The 24634-nt window shown below is 61.4% G+C and overlaps 1 protein-coding gene across 2 annotated transcripts; it reads left to right on the plus strand.

The window, feature by feature from the left end:
- Positions 1-1846: 1846 nt before the first annotated feature.
- Positions 1847-24479, plus strand: NR5A1 (nuclear receptor subfamily 5 group A member 1). 2 transcript variants are annotated; one of them, XM_054084347.1, is made up of 7 exons: positions 1847-2509; positions 5098-5212; positions 5829-5970; positions 9567-10207; positions 17210-17329; positions 17897-18044; positions 22277-24479. In XM_054084347.1, the coding sequence occupies exons 1-7, from the start codon at positions 2295-2297 to the stop codon at positions 22522-22524; spliced, it is 1629 nt and encodes a 542-aa protein (XP_053940322.1). In that variant the 5' UTR covers positions 1847-2294; the 3' UTR covers positions 22525-24479. The 2 variants fall into 2 exon arrangements, with proteins under 2 accessions (XP_053940322.1, XP_053940323.1); XM_054084348.1 differs by having other exon boundaries at positions 2369-2509; positions 4977-5212; positions 22277-24478.
- Positions 24480-24634: the final 155 nt, after the last annotated feature.

Genomic DNA, 24634 nt, shown 5'->3' on the forward strand with positions numbered 1-24634 from the left:
TCATCGGGAATGCTATCGCCAAAGTCCTCACCGTGTGTGCATTATCGGCACGGGCCTCGGAGTCAGGGACTGCGGGCAGGCGGCGCGGGCGGGCGGCGAGGTCTGGCAAACAGTAGTGCTGACCGCACCTGCTGCAGGCACGCTCCGGGAACGTGGCGCAGGCAGGAGGGCTGCCCCGCTGCCGATAAGCCCAGAGGATGGAGATAAAATCCAAGAAGGAGATATGCTTTGCTGAGCATCAAGGCTATGCACCAGCGAGGAGCCAAAGCGCGGCTGCAGGTGGTGCGGCTCCATGGGCTCCGGCTGTGCCGAGGCTGTGTCAGCCCCGGATGGAGGAGATGGGGCAGCGCAGTCGCTGGACCAAAACCCGGAGCTTTGGTGACGGATGTGCCAGTGCTTGAGCCCACTGGGAGCGCGAAGCAAAGGCTGTGCCCATCCCTTGGCTGCGCCAACAGTGCAGCGGCTTTGGAGCCCATTCCTGACCCTGAGCAGTGATCGTCCCTTCCCAGCACATCCCGGGGAGTCCATGCCGCTGGAAGCCCAGGGCTACCTCATCCTGCCCTCCCGGGTGCTGTGGCCACTGAAACGTCGGCCCAGTCTGCACCCTCTCCCTCTCCGTAGGAACGCCTGGGGCCCTGCGAGGCCTTTGCCGCGGGCTCCGTGCGTGCTGGCAGCGTGGGCACGTGCTGCCCGGGGTAACAGGGGTCCCCGCGGGCGCCACTGCTCCCGACTCCCAGCACCGGGCAGGGAAGGGAGTGGCACCACGGGCAGGAGGTCGGTGCTGGCGGATCCGGGCGTCCCCACAGCTGCAGCCCCACGCGCTCTTCCTGGCCCGTGCGTGGCTGCTCTGGAACGAGCTTCCCAACCCGCCGTGGCGGTTGGGCCGTGGCCTTGGCAAGCGCCCATGCAAAGGAAAGTGCCCAAGGCCAGCGGGGACGTATTTACCCCTGAAAGCACCTTGCCACAAAAATAGCCAGCGGCCGGTGTGAGGCCGGGGCTTCCCAGGGGAACAATGCCCGGCGGGAGGAAGCGGCCGTGGCTGCCCCGCGGCTCCATCCCTGCCTCGTGCGGTGCTGAGCCGCGAGCCGCTGTGTGCTGGCCCAGCAGGGACCTTGAACCCGCCACAGATTTATTTTCTCTGACATTGGCATCGCGTCGGAACATCTGGCATGCGGCTGATAATTGCTGGCGATCGGGGCGGAAGCTGCTCTGGGCCTGGAGCTTCTTCCAGAGCTCTGTTTTCATTAGTTTCTCTCCTCTTTTCAGCTGCAGAGTGAGGAAAAAACAAGCTGGGCTGCGCAGCTTCACCGTTCCTCTCCCCGCAGCCGCAGTGCCGGGGGTCCCTGCTCCCTCGGCGCGGGCGCACCACGGGCTCCGTTGCTCCTGCTGTGCCTGGGCTGCACCCTGACCGACGCCGAGGGGGAAGAGCCCTTTCTTGAGCCCTGAGCCGGAGATTGTGTGTCCTGCCCTGCCGCCCTGGACGCCGCCACCGGCCCATCCTCGGGGCCGGCGTCACTGCGGGACGAGGCAGAGCGCAGGACCCCGTGCACGAGACGCTGTGGTGATGGATGGCTGCAGCGTGGGGCTGGCGCTGGGACCGAGTCCTTGCTCTGGCTGCGCAGGCATCCCCTCCGGCCTCTCGCCCCCGCGCCTGACCTTTCTGCCTCCTGTTTTCACAGGGCTGTTGGAAATCAAAGCCCCGGAGCCAACGTGGTGCCCGTGGGTCTGGCTCTGGTGATGGAGGATGGCAGAAGCCACGTGGCAAACTCCTCCATCTCCGGGGCTCAGCTGCCCTGCCACGTCCCCAGCCCAGAGGAACATGCTTTCCTCCAGGGCCATTTCGGCACACGTGGAGCCACTGGCTGTGAGCATCGCGTGCTCCCAGGGTCCCCGGGCACAGGGCGCCACGCATGGAGGAGCCGCCTCCTGCCCTCCCTGCAGACCCTGGGCTGCCGGTCCTGGTGCTGGGAGGGTGCAATGGGCTTGTGCTGCTCCCGAGGCGTCCTGCCCCGCGCCCACGGCCCCTTCCCTCCCGCCTCAGGCCATAAATCAGCGTGGCTGTGGGTGCTGGCGCGCTCGCGGCCGCCCGCCTGTGCCCCCCGCCTCCGCGTAGGGTCTCTCTCCCCTGGCGCGTTATCTGCCGCAGGGGTCCCACTTATCTCCCCTGTCACTTTCTAATGCTAGTTTATGGTCAGCATTTTGTAGCTTAATTGTGATGTTTTTCAGCACGGTCACGTGGCCGCAGAAACCAATAAGGCACCGAAGTGGGTCCATCCTGGTTGAGCCTGGCCCCCATGGGGAGGAGATTGGCTGGTGTCCTGCCTTGGGCGGCGTGTGCTCAGCCAGAGCCCCGACACCTTCCCAGCGGACAAGGGTCCCATAAATCCCCCATCCCGCTGCGGACGGAGCAGTGGTGCCCAGCACCCCGTGGTGGCTCCTTGGTGGCAGCTCTCAACCAGAGGTGTGAGCAAGACTGTGCGGTCGCAGCAGGGCACGCAGCTGCCTCGGGGTGAGTACGTGTCCGTGGGGAGCACCGCGGTGCCCCATCCTGCCTGCCTCCCACCCGCTGACGCCGTTCCGTGGCATGGCGGCGGCCGAGGCTGGAGTTGGGGATATGGCAGGGCTTGGCAAGGAAGCGGGAGCCATGCGTGGGCCGCCGCTTCCCGTTCTGTCCCCATCAGTAGGGATGGAGGCTCTGCGCACGGTGGGCAGCAGAGCGAGGCCTCGCCGTAGCCTTGGCCTCTCGGCCGTGCTGCTGCCCAGAAATGATAGATGTAGCTGCCAAGGGGCTTTGGAAGCCGGAGGGTGGCTGGGAGTCCTCGGAAACCCCAGCACTGTGTGTCAGCCGTGGGAGGACAGGCAGCCTCCTCACCCCAGAGCAGGCGTGGGAGCAGCCGGGACCCCTCGGCACCCAGGGCAGGCTGAGCCTTCATCCCTTTCTCATCCCATTCCGTTGGGCGCTGCAGCCCTTGGCCCCATGTCGCTTTTGTTCCTCTCGATGTTTGCTGGGCTCTTCTCCTGAGCTGCGGCCCCTCCTGGGCTCCTCTTCCTGGAGGGCAGATCTGCTGCGAGGCTGTCCGGCAGCTCCCCCGGGAGCCTGCAGTGAGCACGGGGGCCACGGTCCAGGGGTTCCGCTGGTGGTGGGAGCACTCCTTCCTGGCCCAACAGTGGCTGACCCGCTATTCTTAGCCTGGGCTCCATCCCTGGTGGCTCTGGAGCGATGCTTCACCGAGCCCGTTTCCTGTTTGCCGCTCTCCCTGCCAGCTTTGCTTCCTACCCACTGCGGCAGCGTGGAGCGAGCCGGGTGGGATGAGTTGTGTGTGATGAGCCATGAGGGACAAACCCTGTGGGATCAGTTGTGCAGGATAAGCTGTGTGGGATGAGCCACGCCGGGCCAGCAGCCACAGCTCCCCTTCGCAGGGCGCTGCTGGCAGCACAGACCCCAGACACGCGGGAGCTCCAGGTGCCCACAGAATCAGGGACCCCCTACACTGCCCTCCCGGCAGCTCCTTCGGGGGTCAGAACACCTCAAATTGGAGCTCCCTCCCTGGAGTTCTGCAGGTAGCCGGATCCTGCCCAGGCTGGGACAGGCTGTGCCTGCACACCAGCCCCAAAGGGACTTCTGATGGAGCAGGTCAGCCCGGGGTTGAGCCACAGCGCCTGGCTCAGTGCTGGAGCCTCCAGCTCCCCGCGGCCGAGTGCGGCACACGGCCAGCTTGGGAGCATCCGGATAAGCAGGACGTGCTGGGAGCATGGGTGCCTCTGTGCCAGTGTGCTGGCACTATAGAACAGTTCATTAAGAATGTGAAGCAATGAATTAAATCCTGGCGATGAACAATCGCTGTTGGAAGGCACGTCAGGACTCCGTAGGTAGTGGCTGTTCCGTGCTAGGTGGCCAGTGCTAGGTCTGAACTGTCACCTCCTTGGTGGCCCCAGTGGAGGTGTCAGGATGTGCCGAACACCCCAGTGTTCCTCATGTGCCATTCCCTGAGCTTTGTGAGCATCTCCTCGCAGCTGGCTGGCCAGTGGGACCACCCAGTGTGGGGTAACGGGGTTGGACCTGGCAGGGCCTGGGGGTCCTGGGGGTTCTGCGCGGAGTAGGGCTGGCTGTGGAGTGTTCCTCTTGCTCAGATTATTGCGCTGCAGCCTCTGGGATTCTTGGCTCCCATGCTCAGTGCAGCCCCCAGTATTCCCAGTTCCAATGCTCATGTGCACAGTGCAGTATTCCACTCACAGGCTGGGCGCTGGGGGAAGCGGAGGGCTGGTTATTCCCCACAGATGGTGTGGGGCAGTGCGCCCGAGGCTTGGGGGAGTAGGCAAGGTCTCAAACCCCTTTCTGCAAAGAGGGTCCCTGTGCCCACTCTGCCCTTGGGGTCTGTGAGGCCTGGCTGAGCATCTTCCCCCATCCCGGGAGCAGTGGCAGGAGCTGCTCTTGGGGGGCTGCTCCTGCTCCCGACTGCTGCTCCCCTCGCCTGGGGCTGCCACTGGGGCCATGCCCACTGCTGCTGGGGCTGCCACCAGTGGGGCACATCCCTGCATCCCCACACCCTTGCATTCCTGTGTCCCCTGTTGCGGGTCCCTCTGTCCCTCCATTCCTCCTTCCCTGGGTGTGGGTCCTTCCATCCTGCACCCCTGCAGCCCCAGGTGTGGGTCCCTCCATCTCACATCCCCAGGTGCGGGTCCCTCTGTCCTTCCATCCCCGGGTGCGGGTCCCTCTGTCCTTCCATCCCCCCGTGCAGGTCCCTCCATTGCTGCATCCCGCATCCCTGGGTGCAGGTCCCTCCGTCCCTGCATCCCGCATCCCCGGGTGCGGGTCCCTCTGCTCCTCCATCCCCGGGTGCGGTCCCTCCACCCCTGCATCCCGCACCCCCGGGTCCCTCCGCCCCCGTCCCCCGGCCGCCCGCTCCCCAGAGGAGGTTCCCCAGCCCCCGGGGGGGTGGCCGCTCGCCCGCACCAACATGGAGCTGCTCTTCCAGGCGCTATAAAGGGCTCGGCGCCGGCACCTGCCGCTCGGTGCGCGCCGCGCCGCTCCGCTCCGCACCCGCCGGGGCTCGGGGCCGCCCGCCCGTCCCGCTGAGCCGCGGGCTCGTCCCGCAGCGCCCTGGAGGGGATGGACTATTCCTATGATGAGGACCTGGACGAGCTGTGTCCGGTCTGCGGGGACAAGGTCTCCGGGTACCACTACGGGCTGCTCACCTGCGAGAGCTGCAAGGTAGGGGCGTGCGGGAGCGGGAACGGGGCTGTGCGGGCATCGGGGGACGGGACCGGGCAACGGGACCGGGGCCGTGCGGGCATCGGGGAGGGAGACCGGGGTAACGGGAATGGGGCTGTGCGGGGAACGGAGAACGGGACCGAGCATGCGGCGTTGGGGCTGTGCGGGAAACGGGGAAAGGCAGCCGGGGCTGTGCGGGGAGCGGGGGGAAGCGCGGCTGAGGCGCGCGGGGAGCGGAGCCCTGCGGAGCCGGGGAAACGGGGCTGGAGCCGTGCGGGGACTGGGGCTGTGCGGGGACCGGGAGCCCTGCGGGGGCCGCGGAAAGACGGCGGAGGCTGTGCGGGAGCCGCAGCCGGGGCTACGGCCGGGGCCGTGTGGGGACTGGGGTTTTGCGGGACTGTGCGGGGCCCCCGGCACGGAGGAGCGGGGAGGGGGCTCTGCAGGGCCGGGGGCAGCGGGGCCGGCCGGGGGCCCTTCCTCGCCCGTTTTCGTTAGCGGCGAATTCGCCTTCGGCGGCGGGACCGGAGCCCGGGGGCGCGGGGACCGGGTGCCGGTGCCGGGATATCGGGATGCCGGTGCCGAGGTAACGGGGTGCCGGTGCCGGTGCCCGCCGCAGGGCTTCTTCAAGCGGACAGTGCAGAACAACAAGCACTACACCTGCACGGAGAGCCAGAACTGCAAGATCGACAAGACCCAGCGCAAGCGCTGCCCCTACTGCCGCTTCCAGAAGTGCCTGACCGTGGGGATGCGCCTGGAAGGTAGGAGGGCTCCGCCGCCCCCGGCCCGGCCCGCCGCCGCTTCCAGCCCGTTTTCCTCTCCCAAGTTAAGGAAAAATTCGTTTTTTCGAGTCGCCTCCTGCTTTTCCTTTCTTTGTTTTTGTTTTGTTTCCCCGGGGTTTTTTTGGCCGCTGCGGCTTCAACTTTCCAGGATTTTTTTTGCTGGCAGAACGGGTGGGAACTAGCGCACAAATAATTGTTTTCCTTAAGAGCGTAATTCCAGAAACTGAGACTTAAGGAAAATGTTGAAAATGTTAAAACGACAAAACTGCTGCGGTCCCAGCACGAATTATATTTTCCCCCTCGGTGAAACGCAGCAAAACCGATTTCTCGGCTGCCTGACTTAGGAAAAACATTTACAGCCCCCACCTCGCTCACGGCAGAGAATTCGATCCCGATTGAGGGATCAGAGTCGGGCCCCGCCGCCCCCAGGGTGGGTGTCGCGATGTCTGCAGTGTTAGTGCAGGCGAGCGAAATCCATTCGGGACACAGAGAGCGGCAGAAGAGCGCGGAGCAAAAACACCCGCGGAAAGGATTCCCCCGCTCCGAATCAGCTCCCCCTCCACCTCTTCTCCACTGAAATCGTCCACATTTTGCAGCAGATGGGAGTGGTCAGATGTGCCAGCCGGGCTGAGCCCCCCATCCTCTCTCCTGGCCGGGCTGAGCCCCCCATCCTCTCTCCTGGTCGGGTTTAGAGCCCCCCATCCTCTCTCCTGGCCGGGTTTAGCTCCCCCCATCCTCTCTCCTGGCCGGGTTTAGCCCCCCCCATCCTCTCTCCTGGCCGGGCTTAGCCCCCCCATCCTCTCTCCTGGCCGGGTTTAGCCCCCCCCATCCTCTCTCCTGGCCGGGTTTATCTCTCCCCATCCTCTCTCCTGGCCGGGTTTAGCCCCCCCCATCCTCTCTCCTGGCCGGGTTTAGCCCCCCCATCCTCTCTCCTGGCCGGGCTGAGCAGAGGCGCAGGAACGAGACACAACATCGAGCTGCAAAGCAGCCCCTGCGAACTCCCGGCGTGGGCTGCCTTCAGCCCTGTGTCCAAACAGCCCCCAGTTTGGCTCTGGACTGGAGCTACCGGTGCCCTGAATCAATCCGTGTGGGGGAGTTCGGCGGCGCTGCAGAGGATTCGGGGTGCCGGGCAGGGGCAGCGCTTGTGTGTCCGGTGGTCTCCCTTTGCCCGTTTTCAGCGGTTTTTGTCTCGCTCTCCGCCGGTCCCGTGGCCGGGGAAGGGCGGCAGCCGGGGTCTCGGCAGGCTGCTCCTCCCAAACTCCCGGGTTTTGCTCGTTTTCCTTGCTGTCAGCTCCTCGGTGAAGCCCTGCGGTGGGGCAGCTGACGGGGATCACCCGACAGAGGGTGACTTTCCTGCAGAATTGTCTTTTTTGTGGTTAAAAGCGGAGCCCGTCTTTTCCCAGATCTTAGTATTTTTCGGGAGGGACCCCAAGCTGAGGCTTTGAAGGTGAGCCTTCAGCTCTGGGGCAGGAGCGAGCCCGAAACAATTGATTCTGGGGACAGGGTGCTGACCCAGGCTCTCCTTGGCGTGCCCAGAGGGATGGGGCAGCGCAGCCCTGGGCCCCCCCAGGCACCCCCGGGCAGGGGAGGCAGAGCTCGGGGAGCTGCTCCCACCATCCAGAGCTGCGTGCCAGGGCGAGGGCAGGCGAGGCCGAGGGAGCGGGAAGGGAATCTGCAGGGCGCAGCGTGTGCCCACTGCTGTGCTGGCTTTGTTGGGGGATGCTGGGGTGCAGGCGCTTCTGGGAGTCTCTGCTTGGGCCCCCCTCGCCCCAGAGGTCGGGGGGCATCGGTTGCTTCCCAACAGCCAGCTGGGACGCAGCAAATAGCAAGTTGTTCCCGATCCCAACGGAGTCACGAACTGCAGGAAAAGCAGAGCAGGAGGGAATTAAGAGGCCTCTTCTCCCTTTGTGTCCGTGCTGGGGAGGGAAGGAGGTGTACGTGCCTGCGGAGGGTTTGTGAGGGTGGGCTGCGAGCACCTCTGGCCGTGCCTGGGGGTGCGGGCAGCGCCAGCTCCCGTCTGTGCACCCCTGCCCAGGGTCGTGGGGTCTGCCTGGGGTGCGATGCCCGGGCATCGCTGGGCCCAGACTTGAGCTGTGGTGGAAACGTGTAGCTTTGAGCGGGTTGGGGCTCTGGGCTTTCAGTGCGGTCTGTGGTGCCATCCTGGGCTGGGTGAGGGCTCTGCCCGCGGGGTCCTGGCGGGAGCGTGCACACATGCTGACTGCGCCCGCCGCCCTCGCACCCCTGAGCTCAGGAGCTGCCCCAGGGCAGCGCTCTGTTGCCCAGAGGCGTGTGGGCAGGTTTTCAGGAGCTGGGGGGCTATAGCACCCCCACCTTAGAGGATGCTTCTGGCTGCCCTGCTCCCAGCGAGATGCTGTTTTCATGGATAAAGAATGAGGGAGGAAGCGCGGGGCGGCTCTCCTGGGAGCACATTCCTGCTCACCCTGGAAATGCTGCTGCTCCTGGCCGACGCTCCCGCTTTTCCAGCCAGCCTGGAGAGAGTCTGGGAGGTGTCCTGGCTCTCCGGGGTGGGGGGGCTGGCCACACTTCCAGCATCTGCAGGATAAGTAGGCAAAAGAGAGGCAGAGGTAACAGCTGAGACACAAAAGCAAGACCCGCCTGCTGTCAGCGCGGACGTAAACTAGCAGAGGTTTTTTTCCCTTTGATGCTAAGTCTGCAGACTGTTCTCTCTGTCGTGCTCTCCTCCATCCCTCCGCATTGCCATCCAGCTCCCAGCTTCTGGGGAGCTGAGGCTCTTCCAGGGGTGGGCTGGGAACGCAGCCGGGCGGTGCAGAGGGACGAGCTCCTGCTGCAGAGAAGCACCTGCTCCCGTGCACGCTGACACATTCTTGGGTTTCTTTGGGGGTTCAGGGGGAACATCTGCTTTGTTGCAACTGAGAGATCACGATGGGGCCATCAGAGTGACTCTGCCAGCGGGACGCTCCGGCAGAGCTCTCAGCCGTAGCTGATACCCAGCAGGGATGGGCAGCATCCTGCCCACAAGCCACCGCAGTGCTGCCGCGGGGTACACCATGCCCGGCTGGGCCTGCCAGCCGTGCTGCCCAAGAAACAGGCAGAGATTTGCATGTGCAGCCTCGATGCAGGCAAACCAGGCTCTGAGAGGGCTGAGGGGTCTCAGGCTCTGCAGAAACAAGGAAATCCTAGGGCAGGTCCAGTGTCAGGGGTTATAAAAATGAAAGTGGGTGTCGAGATCCTTCATCAGCCCAGGCTTCATGGACTGTCCCCCCAACCCACGAGGGATGCAAGCTGCTTTATCCCCTAGTCCATTTTGTAGTTAAAGCCAAATGTCTCTCCCTTTCCTGCAATTCCCAGAGGCTCTGATGGTGACACCAGCAAGGCAAGAGCTGGGGCCAGGCACCCGAACCTGCCATGCCGTGTCCCTGGTGTAGCTGGCTGGGCGAAGAACAGCATAGTCTGCCAGTGGCTCTCTGGGAAGGTCTCCCCAGTGTCCCCCGGCCCTGTTTGTCCACCAAATCCCCATTTTCTTCATGCTGTGTGGAAGTGCTGGTGTCCCTGGGGCAGCTTCACTGCAGCCTCTGCCTCTCTCTGCCCCTCAGCTGTGCGTGCCGACCGGATGCGCGGAGGGAGGAACAAGTTTGGACCCATGTACAAGCGGGACCGTGCCTTAAAGCAGCAGAAGAAAGCTCTGATCCGTGCCAACGGCTTCAAGCTGGAGACCGTGCCTCAGATCATGTCCCCAGTGCAGCACGACTACAGTCTGTCCTCCACCATCCACAGCATCCACACCATGTCCAAGACCTTGCCACCCAACTCTGCCGCCCTGACGCCCATCGACTACGAGCGCAGCCCCTACGGGACACCCTCTCTGGGAATGACTGTGCCCAGCCACACGCCGCTTGCCGGCTACCACTACCCTTCCTTCCCCAACCGCACCATCAAGTCCGAGTACCCGGACCACTACACAAACACACACGAGTCCATGCCTGCCTACGTGTACCCAGAGACCTACCCCAGCAGCTCCCCTCCCGACATCCCCGAGGTCATCCTGAAGCTGCTGCAGCTGGAGCCCGACGAGGCCCAGGTGAAGGCACGGATTCTGGCCTGCCTGCAGCAAGAGCAAGGCAAAGGTCGGCATGAGAAGCTCAGCACCTTTGGCCTCATGTGCAAGATGGCTGATCAGACTCTCTTCGCCATCGTGGAGTGGGCGCGGAGCTGCATCTTCTTCAAGGAGCTGGAGGTAGGAGCCTGGGCAAGGGGGAGGGATGCTACGCTGGGCAGGGGGTGGGAGGCAGGTGGGACTGGGGCTGAAATGTCATAAAGATGAGATGCTGCCATGGGTAGGATTGTGTTAGAAATGCTGTGAGGTTGGGATGCTGTAATGGGCAGGATTGGGGCTGATACGCCCCAAGGACAGGGCGATGCCTGCAGGCATGAGCCCAGGGCCACCAGCACTGCTCTTGCATCTCTGTCCCGCTCCTGGCTCCTTGCGTGGCAGGGTTGGAGGCACCAGGGCCCCGTTGCAATGCTGGAGCGATTCCCGCTGTCACCGTGGGGCTAATGATTTCAGATTCATCATGGCAGAGGCAGGTGTGGAGGCAATTGCCGGCAGAGTGACGGCAGTGTCAAGCTCAAGATATAATTGAAAAATGTAACGTTGAGGAATTATAGTTGAGACAATTCTCCCCTCCGCCTTTAGGAGGAAAATCGATGCTGTCAGGTGGGTGCCTATTATCACCAGGCAGCAGGGTAGGGCTGGCCGGGGTGGCGGACAGGAGCGTGCCTGGCTGGGGGACGTGATGCTGACCCCCATCCTCTCTAGCGAGTCCCCTCCAGTACTTACTGGATTAAGGGGTGGGTTGGCAGAGGTTGGACAGCCTCTGCCATCCTGCAAACCTTGCCAAGACCCCTGATGTTTTCCAGCCGTGTCCTGAGCTGACCTAAGATCCCAAACCGGCACAAAAATGGGAGACAAAATTTTGCAATGTGGCCAAAACCCAGAAAGCCACATCCTGGGGTGGCTGGGAGACCCGTGTGACTTCCCGTGCTCCAAGTGTGAAGCTGCACTACCTGACTCTGGCCAAAGCCACCCTGTCCTGTGGTGCTGTAGGGACCGTACCCTGGGACGGGGCCAGACTCTTCCTTGTGCCCACCCTGCAGGGAGCCATGGGGCCACACGTGGCAGAGCCTCGCGGCTCAAAATAGCCCCCGGCTACCAGAACAGTGTCAGGAAACGGCATTGTAGGGGTGGGTTGGGTTCATTTCAATCATATCAGTGTCCAGCCTGGATTTTTGGGAACAGGGTGGTGGTTGTTTTGCGGGAGATATTGTAAACACTGTAAATTCAGCTCCCGACTGTATTGCTGTGTAGCCTTGTAACTCCATTGTCAGCCTGATTGTGCCACCAAAATAGGCTGTTACCCTATGAATCCGTGTCTGCAGGCGCTTCTCCTCCTGCAGGGGTCGGGGGGGACGGCAGTGACAGACACCCCACCTGGGCAGGGCCACCAGCATCCTGCTGGCAGCGGGACACGTCCCTCCTGTGCCCAGGGATGGGGGCTCAGCTGGGCATCCCTGCCCATCCCTGACACCCTGGGGACTCGTGCCTTTTGCCTTCATCCGCATGGTGAGCATGGGACATATTCCCAGCATCCTGCAGGGTCAGGGACCTAGAGATACTGTGTCCTACCCTGATTCCAGAGGGTGTGTGAAAAAGCACGGCTGTGGGCAGCCTCGGCTCCCTCCCGGGCGCCAGGGCACGGTGTGGCGGTGCCCGGGCCCCTCTGTGCGTGCCCCACCAGGGATGGTGCCGAAGCCGCCTGCCACCCACCCGGCACGCAGTGTCCTCCTCAGCACAGGGCTGTGGCTTTCCCGTGGGTGTGTGGAGCAAAGCCTTTGGAAAACAGGAGTAGTTCTCCATCTCCTGAAAGCCCATTCCTGCTCCTGCCAGGCACATAAAAGCAAACAGCTGCTGGGGCGGTAAATGAACTCCTGCTAGTGCCGCGTTTATGGCTTTGCCCTAAAGCCCGCTAGCACGGAGTAAAATTGCGCTGTTGGAGATCGATGGCCATCGTGCAGGCACTCCTTACCCGGCACTCGGGGCTCCTCGGAGCAGGGGATGCCAGCAGCCCTCTCCTCCCCTGGGAATGTCTGCGGAGGGCGATGGTCTCCATCTGAGTCTGGGAAGGGCTGTTGGCTGAGGCTGGCGTGGAGATGCAGGCATTGTGTTGGGGCATCACTCCAGGGCGTTACGCCGAGGTGAGAGGGTGCAGGTGGGTGACGGGGTGTGGGCAGATGACCCCACGCATGGTGTCCCCCGCCTGAATGCTCCCAGCACCCACGTGCTCCTGCTGCAGGGCTGGTTTGCAGAGGTCTGGCTTCTCCCCTGGGCACCACGGAGAGCCTGGAGAGGAGGGGACAAACCCTCAGGGGCACGATGGCCCGTGCCTGGCCAGGACGAGCCTTTGCTCCCTGCCCAGGGAGAGCAGGAGTGGGTCCCCCTGGAAGTGGCAGTGTCGTTGCCATTCCCACACCAGCGGCCTGGCGAGGTGCAGCGGCACACCGGGGGTTTTGCCATCTCCTGGAGGCAGGGTGGGGTGTGGTGGGGAGAGCCCCCCTGGCTCTGCCGCTGCGCCGCGGAAGGAGGGGGAGATGGGCTAATGGCCTCTTGACATCGGCTCACACGCCACGTCTGCCCGCAGGCGCGGGGCAGTCAGATTGAAAACAGATTTAACTTCCCAGATATATCGTTTCATTTAAGGGCCAGTAATTCTGTCAGTCTGCCACTGACAAACGAGGGTCCCCATGCCAATCCGCCGGGGAGACTGATGTCGTGGCGTTCATCTCGTGTCACCAGGCAGAGAATTACGGACTGCGCTGGCCTTCGGAGGCAAGACTAATAATGCCGAGCGGCAGAGGGGGATTTGGGGGCCCGCTTGTTTATCGAGGGCCGGCCAGGCAGCCGCGGCGCGAGGCTGCGCGGGCGGAGGTGGAAGAGGTCAGCGCTGACGCCCATAAATACGAACTTTAACTGAGTCTAGATGAGATGTGTCAGGACTGAGGGAAGATTTGCAGCATCTCTTCAGGAAGAAAAATATGGGCTGGGGGTGAAATATATTTTGTCGGGTCGTGCGTCTCAGGCAACTTTGTCCTTTCAGATGTAATTTTTTCATATATATATGTAGACAGACAGACAGAGAGGTGTGCACACTCACGCACACTTGCACACTCACGTTGTGTCTGGGTTTGGTTTGGTTTATATCCCGCACAACCTGGTTTATATAGGTGTTACGTCCACATGTATGTATAAATACTGTGCACACAGGGGTGCAGTGACCTTTAGATTGGGATGAGCAGCCAGGAATGCTAAACAAATTGCCTGGTTTCAGCCTGAAGGCCGGGCTGGGCTGGGTGCGTGGCGGGCCCCTGCTGCTGGTGGAGGAGCACGGTGTAGCCACGGGGAGATGGGCTGCCGGGCCCCTCCTTGCCATGGGGCTGAGGCAAACCGCCCTCCCAGCCACGGACGAGCACTAGTGTTGGGAGGTCTCGGAGGGCAGCATCGTTCCCACAGACCAAGGGGTTCCTGCGGGTCACTGGGTCTGTCTGCTGGGCTGCTCTCTTTTGCTTTCTTGTTAGAGATCTCGGAGCAACGATGAAGCCTATTTGTAGTCAGTTTCTTCTCTGCCTTTAACATGCATGGGTCATCTTGACCCCATCTCCTGGCCGGCAGCCAGAGCGTTTTTGGCAGATTTAAAATCTCCTTCTGGTCATGGATGCTGCAGCGATGTTTAGCATCCTATGCACTGGGGGAAATGTGACAGCTTCCCCTGCCCGCGGGCATCCTGGCTGGCACAGCCCTGCCCTCGCTCCTGGGGCACACACACAGAGCTACGATGCCCATGCAGCCCTGCAGCCAGCAATAGCAGCAGCCTGGGCACAACAGCATGCTCTGCCAGCTGAGAGATGAAATCCTGGTCCTGCCGCCCCGGTCTTGGTGGTTTTCTTGCTCTGTTACCCATCGTGGTGGTACCTGGGCAGGAGGATGAGGACCTGCATTGACAATTAACACCTTAGACTTGTGAGGGGTTTTGATTGCGGGTGGCTGGTGGACAGTAATCCACTTTCGCACTTCTCGGTAGCCAAGGTGATGCGTCCTGCTCACACCCAGTAATTGCCTGGCAGTGGCTCGGGGTGCTGGTGTGTGCTGTGCTCCTACATGGGAGCTGCTGGGGCCAATCCTGCACCAGTGATCTGGGAAGCTGCCCAGAGAGCATCCCTGGGGGGAAGACAGGTTGAGGGCATCCAAGAGATCCTTGTGTTCATGGCATGCTGGTGCCAGGTGGGCAGAGGCAGGGGATTGGTGTCCTGGGACCCACTCATGGCTTCCAAGCAAAGCAGCATTGTTGGTGGCCACTGCTTCCTAATGCTGCAGAGGTGTTCAGTGGCTGATGGTGGTACCAGGCTTGGGGATGCCCTGGAGAAGCCATGCAGGGAGCAGCAAGTGGGGCTGTGCTGTCCCTGTGGGTGTTTGGTTCCGGGGCGCTGAGGAACTGGGGTGTCCTGGGCACATTTTGAGGAGCCTCAGGATTCACAAGAGCTTCTTCTCCCCATGCCAACTAGCCCGTAGTGAGGGTTGCAGGAGGTTTAAAGCTCAGGGCAGCACTGTTGGTGCCTCTGCACACCCTGCCTCCCCTCTGGCCCCTGGTCCGAGCCCAGCTGCTGCAGACAAATGGATTTTTCTGTGGGTCGCAGTAAGATGCATTCAGCTGCCAGTGGCCGTGGAGCGCTCGCCCTGCGTGGAGAATGTTTCTCTGCTGGGTTTTGTGAACGGGTTAAATGCTTGCTTTAAAAAAAAAAGGAAAAAAAAAAATTACCTCTTAAAGACAGCTTGCATCAGGTCCTTGACAAAGCCCTCCACTGAAAAGCCTTGACATTAAAAGAGGAAAATCCTTTGCTTAACTTTTAAAGGCAGGAGTGTGTGCGTGCCGCCTGGCCAGGAGGATTGATGGACTCTGAGTGGCCGTCCATTAGCGGCCCTCTGCTCCTGGCGGGCACCGGGGAGGTGACGGGAGCCCCTCGCAGTGGGGCTGTGGGGGATGCCTGCTGCGCCGGCCGCGGGCACGGAGACCGCTGGGTGCTGGGGGTGGGCAGGGCTGGGGGTGCTGGTGCCGTCCCCGAGCCCTGCCCATCCCCCAGAGTCCCCAGTCTGCCTGGTCACGCTCCCAACCACATCCCCTCACGCCGTGGCCACGAGGCTCTGGCACGTCGCGATGCTCCAGGGAAAGGCCATGGCACGCTGGAGCACGCTGGCAGGGGAACGGCACGCAGGGCAAAACGTGCTGCTGATGGGGTGCGCGGAGATGCTCGGCTGAGGGAGCTGGCCCTGCCGCGGGGCCCGTGATCAGCCGGGCAGGCGTTTTTAAAGGAGTTAAAGAAGATTTCAAAAGCTGTTGAAATGCTTCCTTTTAGAGAAGCTAAATTTTTTAAAACTATTTTTCAGAGCAAAACCTTTAGTCTAGCTCTTCCGGAGCTCATCCCGCTCAGGAATGAGGCACAGGAAGAAGCTTCCAAAACAAGGCTGTGCCTCAGCTGGGGCGGAGGAGCTCGGTCCCGGCTGGGCTGGCAGTGCCGGGAGCCGTGCGAGGGCTGCCACAGCCAACCGCCTGGCTCGGGGCAGAGGTCATCCGGAACACCAAAAATCTCCATTTTGTTTTGATGCCGAATGAGCTTTTCCCCAGTTCTTTGTTGAGTAGCTGAACAGAAACCTCGCGGTCAGTACCTCCGGGCCATGTACCGCTCCTGCGCTCTCTCGGGTGCTGTGCCCAGCCTCGGCAGCCCTGTGGCCCCTCGCTGCGGGCGGCCTTGTGCCATCGGGCACCACAGCCGTGGCCCCAGCGCTGCCCTCCCCAGCGCTGCTGTGTGCCCAGGCTGACCACCCACCGCGCTCGAGAAACAAATCCCGGCGGCTGGCGGTGAGTGCTGGGCTCCGAGACCATAAAGCTCTTTCTCATCTGACTTCTATTCCTTTTGCAATCTCTCAGCACTGGTTTATTGCAGCTTCTTCAGCAGAACGAGGGTATTATCCAGTCCTGCGATACTGCATCTGTCTTCCTTCTATTAAAGGCAGGGAGCACAATGGCCTGCAGAGCTCTTTGCTCTTTGCTCTGCTCTGCAGGGCAGCATCTCCCACAACCCCAGCCCTTTCCCTGCACTCGCCTCACAGGAGGGGCTCCGGGCAGGGTGCGGGTTCAGCTCTTTACAGAAAGGAGCTGGGGTCCTGTGGAGAGCACCAACAGTGGGACAAAGCCGGCGACCCATGGCGGTTGTTGGTGAGGTGGTGGGGAGGCAGCTGAGCATCCTGCGCGCTGCCCGAGCTGGGATGGCAGCGTGCCCTGTGTCCTGCCGCAGCTCCAGGCCCTGAGCTCTTTCTTTGACCCAATACAGTTTGTCCTGCTGCCCACCGGCTTTCCCACATCACCTCTGGAGGTCCTTGGGTCCTTGCTGCTCGTGTCCTGGGTGAGCTTTCCACCAGGGCGTTTGCAGGCATTTCTTTGAAAGCATAGCTGTGGATGCTTGTATTTGTGCCCGCATGTACACACCAGTAGACGTGCAAATGTGCCCGTGATCACACGTGTGTTGCTGCACGGGCAAGGGCTGACGCGGCAGCTGCAGGGCACAGCGGTGCCCAGTGGCTCCCCACGGCCATGTCCCCCAACACCAGCAGTCCCAGGCAGGGAGGTGAGCTTGGGCACTGTCTTCTTTCATTTTAAAGTATCTGGAGGGGCTGCCTGGAGACACGGGGCCTGTGTGCAGCAGCCGTGCGTTCCCTCCTGTCCAGGGATGTGTCCAGCAGTAATTTTGTTAGAAATTTGTATGCGGTTTGGGGAGAATGTGCCTGCTGAGGGAAAACCTGTGCTGATAAGAGTTGGTGAGTGCCACCAAAACACTGAGCTGCTTCAAAGCTGGCTCTGGACAGCCCCCCAACTTATCTCTTCTCCTGAAGCCCAGGTTGCCCCTTGCTTGGGGTAAACCTCATCCCTGCCTGCCTGAGGGTACCCCGCTGCCAGCCTGGCCTCCCCTGGGACATCTGCCAGGCCTGGGGTCGGTGCTGTAGAGCAAGGCACGCGTGGGGCGTGAGCCCGCAGGAGTAACGTGGCTGCAGGACACTGATGGTCGCAGTCCTTGCTGCAGGTGCTGCCCCGGCACGGTGGGCATCAGCAGCACTGCTGTGGCTGTGTTTCAGGTGGGCGACCAGATGAAGTTGCTGCAGAACTGCTGGAGCGAGCTGCTAGTGTTCGACCACGTCTACCGGCAGCTGCAGCACGGCAAGGAGCACAGCGTGCTGCTCGTCACCGGCCAGGAGGTGAGTACAGGCCGACGCAGACCGCAGTGGCTGCTGAGGTTGGGGGAGTGATGGCTGGAGTGGGAGCCCAGGGGTGACTTTCATCTTAATTCTGGCTGTGTGGCCAGCCTGGCACAGAGTAGATGGGTTGATATTGCTGCGCTTTGGGACTGCTTGTTCAGAGAGTCATGTCTCATCTCATCCCATCCCATCCCATCCCACCCCATCCCATCCCATCCCATCCCATCCCATCCCATCCCATCCCATCCCACCTCTTCCCATCCCATCCCGTTCTGCCCAACCATGCAGCTTCTGATTTGGGTGGAAAATATTCTCATGGAAAGATCAAGACGCTCATCTATACTTGCAGAGATGGAGTGTGAAAAGGGATCCTCCCTTCCAAAGGGATGGATTTGGAGGTGCAGATGACCACAGCACTAGAGAAATGGGGTTCACATTTCACCCATTAGTCTTTGCTTTGGTGTCCCTAAGTGGGCTGATGCTCGACTGCTGCCCTGCGCAGGGTCCACTACAGCGGGTTTGAGAGGGCTGTGGCTTCAGCAGCTGATGCCGTCCCCATCCCTGCAGGTGGACATGTCGACTGTCGCAGCGCAGGCTGGCTCCATCCTGAACACGTTGGTGCTGCGGGCGCAGGAGCTCGTCCTGCACTTGCACTCGCTCCAAGTGGACCGGCAGGAGTTTGTCTGCCTGAAGTTCCTCATCCTCTTCAGCCTTGGTGAGTACCACTGTGGGGACACCGGGGTGAGGGGTGGTCACGCTTGAGAGTCTCAGCCTCTGCTGCGGGGTCTCGGGAGCCAGAGAGCAGGCGGGACGCAGCCCAGGGTCTGAACATGCTGCTGCACATGACTGTGGCTGACTGGCGACCGAGGGGCTTTTAGTGAGGAGAAAGGGTTGGGAGCTGCTGGCTCCCCACCTCACTGAGCAGTCCAAAACTCCTCTGGCTGTGGGGCCAGGCTCTGCATCCAGCCGCGGAGGATGTTGTGCCCTGCTGGCCAAGTGGAGCCTGTTTTGGTCCCTTGGCTGTTGCATCGGGCAGGGAAACAACCTGCTGATACGGCAGCGGCAAAGCAGGCGTGTTGACAGAGGCGGCAGCCGGGGATGGCCCTATCTCCCAGGATTTGCGTCAGATCGCCCGTGCCTCCGCAGGGGGCAGGGGCTGCACGCGGCTCCTGATTAGGCTCAGCTCCGGGCCGAGGCAGCGGGTTCACACGGTCCCGCCTCACCCAGACAAAATAAGTGGGAGCCGTGGGTGCTGCTGCCAGAGCCCACAGTGTCCCTGGGGCTGTACAGTAGCTCTGCCCCGATCCCGTCCTGATCCTGCCCTGCTCCCATCCTGGCCATGCTGCTGCTGCCCCCGCGGGGAGCACCTCCCCATCCACCATGGCCTGGGTGGCACCTCCTTTGCCCACAGGCATCGCCCCAAGTCAGGGATGCTCGTCAGAGTCCCACCAGAACGATCTCAGCCCTCGACGGGGCTGCAGGCAGTCCTGAGCACCATGGGGACCCCACAGCGCCCACCCACCCACATTACTGGCGCCGACACCTTCCCCTCAGCCCCGTCCCGGTGGGAGATCTCACCTCCTGGCGTTAGGATGGCGCTGGGGCCTGTGAGGGGCTCAGCTGGCTGCCACGCTCCTGGCTTGCACCTCTGCCGCTGTGGCTGCTTCACTTCACACACCTCCATGGCCGCTGCTAATTGCACGGACACAGACAGAGCAGGAACTGGCATTTCCCTGTGGAAACTTGTGCTTGGATCGCTGCAGTGCCCAGGTGTTGGCACCACTCTGGGATGGTGATCCCAGTCGGGGCAGCCCTGTCGTCACCCTCATCCCCATCCCCGTTCCCGTCCCTGCCACTCTATCCCTATCCCATTCCCAAAGCCTCTCCTGGTGCTTGCGCTGCTGCGTCGCAGGGTCCCGCAGGGAGCTCCTAGCAGCTCTGCCCCATCGCCACGCGCAGGGCCGGGAGCAGCAGAGCGCGGCCATCGCTGGGTGTTTTGGCAGTTTGGGCTGGAGGGAGGGCCTGCATCGCCGTGTGTCACCACCGCCCAGGAGCCAACCTGCTCCACGAGCAGCGCGGCCGCCGGCTGGAGAGGTTAAGTGGGAGCGCAGACGCGCTGCAGGCAGTGGGAATCCATTCCCCCACCCAAAAGGCCGGGATCAGGGCCAGGGCCAGAGCCGCCTGAAGGACCCACTGGGTTGACACCGGTTTGCGGGTGAGCCTGAGGGGCGCAGGGGCCCAGGGAGGGTGGGTGCCTCGGGCGCAGGAGTTGCGCTGCCGTCCCATCCTGCACCTGCGGCATCTCCTCCCGCAGCTTGCTTTTCCTCTAGAGCTGTTTTGAAATCCAGAGAAATTAGATATGGTGATTTGCTGCTCAAACAGTGATAAGGTGTGGCACAAACAGTGCCCGGGCTGGGAAATCCAGGAGCTCCCCAAGCCGGGCGCTTCCCTGGCTGCTGCCCCGGGGGCTCAGCGCCGGGAGAGTGCGTGCCCCGTGGTGCCCCTCGTCACGGCACGGTGCCACCGCCAGCATCCTCCCGGGGTGCAGCCGGCACCCACCGAGGCTGTGCCGAGCACGGCTGTGGTTCTGCTTCCCCAGAGCAGCGGCTTTCAAGGAGGGCATGGAATCAAATAGCTGTATTTTCCCATACATCGTTTTGCCCCAAATCCAACTTTTTCTCTCCATATTGCAGAGCTCACTTGTAGTAATTTGCCCTTCACAGGCTCAGCTGTAGAGGATGGGATTGTGTATTATGTGCAGGATGTAATTGCCTTTAACAAGAGAATTTCCACATTTACCACTCTGCCACAGCACAATCAAAGCCAAGCCCTGCTCACAAGAGCTGCCATTTGAGTTCTAAATAGATTTCTCTCCTGAGCAGGTAAAGAGATTTAATTAAAATTAGGGCTTCTCAAAATAGCAATATTTATGAGGACGGCACAGGTTAGCTTTGTTCTACAGAAGGGCTTAATAGAGCCTTAATGGATTGACCTATCATTCGATTTCATGACTTACATTCATGAAGCAGCTACTCTTGGGGAGGGGAGGAAGAGAGGCTTTTATAGCCCACATTCCCTTAAGCGTTTGCAATTTATCAGCAGCTTCTCCCAAACAAAAGGAGCTGTGAATAGGAAGAACACTTGAGGGCATAGAAATAATCCCAGGCATATCTGTATGTGTGATGGGAGGCTTTGTCACAGGACAGTCTTTGCAACTGCTGCAGTGTCTCTAAATGAAGTGAGTCAATGTTATTTGGACAACATTCTTTATTCCTTGCAGGAATGAAAAGATTATTCAAATATTCAATTAAACAGTGAATAGGGTCTTTCAGAGAACCAGGTGAGTTCATCGAGTAGAACTAGCTATTGTTGAGCCAACTCAGGGGATAGATTTGACATTTATCAATATAACTTCTTTTTTTTTTAATGACATGCACAATAACCTTATGCAGATAAAGAGATTTCATAACAACCTCCCAGGTAGAAGAGAGATGGCCACAACAGGGGCAAATGTGCCGCAGGAGTGACAAGGGAAGGGTGATCTGATAAAGCGCATCTTGGCATGAGCCGTGGCGCTTTATGCCTGCGCCACGCAGGGCCCGGCCGTGCAGCCTGGCGTAGGCGTCGCTGGAGGCTGTGTCTCCCCAGGACCCCGCAGACCCTGACAGTGCCTCTGCTCCCCAGGCTCGGCCCCACCATGGGCCGGGGGCTCCCAGCTCTGGGGGGCTGCAGCAGCACTGGGGGCCGCGGGGGCTCGAGGGAGCTCTGCCGGAGCAGGCAGCGGCGTGGGGAGGGCAAGCGGGGTCCCATCTGCCACCCCCACCGCCCTCCCAATAGCTGCTCAGCTCTTTGGCTACAGCAGGAACCCGTCTGGGTTAAAAGCTGTATTTGGTTCCCCTCTTTTTTTGAGTGAAACTCAGAAATAAACCCCAAATGCCTTGGCCAGAACCCGTGCCCACATTCCCCTGTTCCCAGCCCGCAGGTGCGATGTGTCCGGGCTGCCAACACAGACCTGAATTTGGCTGTGTGTCGGCAGCTCCGTACAGTGGATCCGCTAAATCCGCTGCCCCACACGGGCTCGGTGCCGGGGTTTGCAGCAAGGTCTCCTGCGGGAGGGCGCTGAGGTGCCATCGCTGCGTGTAGCACCGACTCCCGAAAGCCCCTGGAATCTTTGTGTGGGGCTGAGTTGATGACATTGCACAGGTTGAAAACCAGCGTTGATTCATGGAGCGCTCATGGCAACCCAAGCCCCAGGGCGGCGTCCTTGGAGGGCAGACCTCAACTCAGCTGCCCCATAAGCCTGGAGAAACCCTGACCCACCACCCTGGGCTGTTCTTGGTGCTGTCATCTCTTGGGGTGAGCGCTGCCCTGGGGCTGTGCGGCCCCAGTTCCTGCAGTGCTGCCCTTGGGGCTGCAGCGGGCTCTTGGTTGCCAGACCTGTCTGCACCCCAGTGCCGCTGCCTGCTGCGCCTCTTCCTGTGCTGCAGGGATTGCGGGGGAGCTGCTGCGACCCTGGCGAGGCGCGGAGGATTAGGGTTTCCAGGCTGGTGAGCCTGGTTGCCACACTGGAAAGATGAGGTTTATCGAGGAATTAATTTAGCTGCTTGCCCAACCTTCGGGAATTAAAGGAGGCTGATGGCAACGGCTCCCTGAGAGTGGGCGCAGGTGGTAACACATTTCGGCTTTGATGCTTACTGGGTGGCAAGGAGAGAGGGGCACCAGCCCTCCTGCTGCCGTGGAGGTGTGGGAGTCTGTCTTCAGCATTGGGGAGACCCAGGAGGCAGGGCAGGGATGGGTAAGGATGGGGCATGGAACCCCTCCTGCACTGCATCCTCATGCATGAGAGCTGTTGATTGGGGAGCACGGGTTCCTCCTTGCGCAGCACAATATGGATTGGGCAGATGCATGGGTTTGGCACGGTTTCACTGTCCCGCGTTCCCCTTGCAGATGTGAAGTACCTGGAGAACCACTCTCTGGCTAAGGACGCTCAGGAGAAGGCCAACGCGGCACTGCTGGAGTACACGGTGTGCCACTACCCTCACTCCACGGACAAGTTCCGGCAGCTGCTGCTGCGGCTGGCGGAGGTCCGAGCGCTGAGCATGCAGGCAGAGGAGTACCTGTACCACAAGCACCTGAGCGGGGAGGTGCCCTGCAACAACCTCCTCATCGAGATGCTGCACGCCAAGCGGACTTGAGCGTGGCCGCCAGCACAGACCTGTCGGAGCCGCGGTGCTGCCAGCAGCGCAGCAGGGGCAGGATGTGCGCCCGGGCTGGCCGGCCGGCGCTGCGTCTCCACCCCGCCTTTCTCAGTGATGCTATTTAACCTGTACTATTGGAAAAGTCCCAGATGGTTTATTTTAGTACACAGTAAGGATGGTTGCTGGCTGTGGGGCTGTGGGCTCGGCTGCCAGCCTGCCCCATCGGCAGCGCTGCCCCCAGCTTCTCTGCACCTGGGGTGCCTGACCTGTCGCCTGCCCGACACAGCTCTGCACCAAGAAGGAAGGGCAAAACCTGTCTGGGCTCTGCTCCTATTTATGCTCCTCTCCTGCTGTCCCTACCTCCCATTTCTCCACCACTGCCATCCTTCTCCCAACCCTGCTGCATGTCTCAGGGCCCCTCGTGCACAGGGCAGGGGAGAGGCAAGGTGAAACCTCCTCCCGGGTTGTGGTTTCGCGGTGGTTGTGGTGTCGCCGGGCACCGGCATAGAGGCAGAGGAGTTCTGCAGGAGCCGCGCAGAACCCAGGGGCCGAGGCTGGAGGGGTCAGCCCCACGCAGCCAAGCCGGGACCCCAAGGTGTGTGTGCTGGGGTCCTCACACGCAAGGGCAGGCAGGGAGGGCAGCGCTGAGCCCACCATACACATTCGTTTTCTCAGAGCTTGCCGGTGCTGGAGGCAGCAGCCGTGGCTTTGCAGCCCGTGGCAGCCACGGTGCCCAGAGCTCACAGGGCAGCACATCTCTGCCGTGTCAAAGATTTGCTGCAGAGGCTCTAAGACATTCAGTACTGGGAGCAGGAACCATCCCTGGGACATTTTGGACCCGTGGCCCTGCCGCTGCCCCCTTGGTGCCAGCACAGCAACCCCGTGGCTGGAAAGCTTTGCGAGTCACAGTGCTCAGGTGGCATCGGCTCCATGACCCAAGCATGGGAACAGGGTGGCCCCAGCACGGTGGCACCGGGCAGCACAGGTCCGGCCTCACTCCAGCCATCAGCCATGCCCGGGCAGCGCCTGGAGAACAGACCGGGACGGCATGGGGCTGTGATGGACCCTGTGCACGGGTGGCAGTGGCAGAGCAGCCGGGCAGGAGGGAGGTGCGGGTCCAGCTCAGCAGCAGGTCCAGGCTGCAAACAGCCCAGAGCTGCTCTCGCACCCATGCGCTGGGGGCTGGGGGTGGCTGGGGAGCTTTGCAGCCCCTCCTGCATTTACTTGCCTAAGTGTGTGGGTAAGGCAAAGAATCATCCTGTGCTTCACGCCGGGCTGTGTCCTCGGCCCCTCAGTCACATTCTGCTGTGTCCTCAAGCAAACTGTGTTGAAGCCACAAGAGCAGAGCTAGGGGTTCCTCTGCCGTTGCGGGGCAGGGGCTCACAGGCTGGACTGGGCAGCACTGGGGGCTGTAGCCCCAGGAGCTGGGAGGTGCTGGGTTCTCTCTACTGCTTTCTCTCGGTCTCAGCCATGCTCTCCTCTCCTGCAACCCCGCCACTGGGCAGCCCAGCTCAGCTCCCCCACCGCAGCCAGGCCACCGGCTCCCCTGGGCTCCTCCTGTGCGACTGGGGTTGCTTCAGGTCTGTTTTCCACGGCGGGCGTTTGCTCCTCATTTCGAGGGGGCTGTTGTCCGTCACGGCTCTGCGCAGAGCTGGTGCCTTGAGGAGCTGCAGCCGCTGTGCCCGGAGCTGCATGGATTGTGGAAGCTTGTTAGATGCAGAAGAGCATGTCGGTCTGCTTTTCAACATGTTTGTGCGTTTTCCTCCTCAAGTCTGTGGTTCGGTTTCACCTTCTTCTTTCTGTGAACTTAAAGAACTGGAGCAAATGGTTTGGGAGGTAAAAGATGTTTTATTTTCAGAAAATGAAAAGTGTCCTTAAGTGTCTCTCTTTCTCTGTCTCTCACATCCTTTTCTCCCTCTCATCCCTCCCCTTTCCCACTCCCCACCCTTCCTTCCCAGGCAGGAGGTTACCAACTTCCTTGTCAGGAGCAAAGCACTGTAATAAATTTTGCAGTTCATTTAAAAAGGCGGACTTTGTCTTTTTTGACATCTTTCTGCCCTGCTTTGTTGGTGTCACCGCCTCCCCCTGGCGGGATGCCCTGCCTGGT

Source organism: Cuculus canorus, chromosome 19 (assembly GCF_017976375.1).
Source record: "Cuculus canorus isolate bCucCan1 chromosome 19, bCucCan1.pri, whole genome shotgun sequence".
Classification (NCBI taxonomy): domain Eukaryota; kingdom Metazoa; phylum Chordata; class Aves; order Cuculiformes; family Cuculidae; genus Cuculus; species Cuculus canorus.

Bases quoted from the DNA above. Each gene is read 5' to 3' on its own strand.
- NR5A1 (XM_054084347.1), top strand. From the start codon at position 2,295: ATGGGGAGGAGATTGGCTGGTGTCCTGCCTTGGGCGGCGTGTGCTCAG. The intron at 5,971-9,566 runs GTAGGAGGGCTC...TCTGCCCCTCAG, and splicing joins CGTGGGGATGCGCCTGGAAG to CTGTGCGTGCCGACCGGATG. The intron at 17,330-17,896 runs GTGAGTACAGGC...CCATCCCTGCAG, and splicing joins TGCTCGTCACCGGCCAGGAG to GTGGACATGTCGACTGTCGC.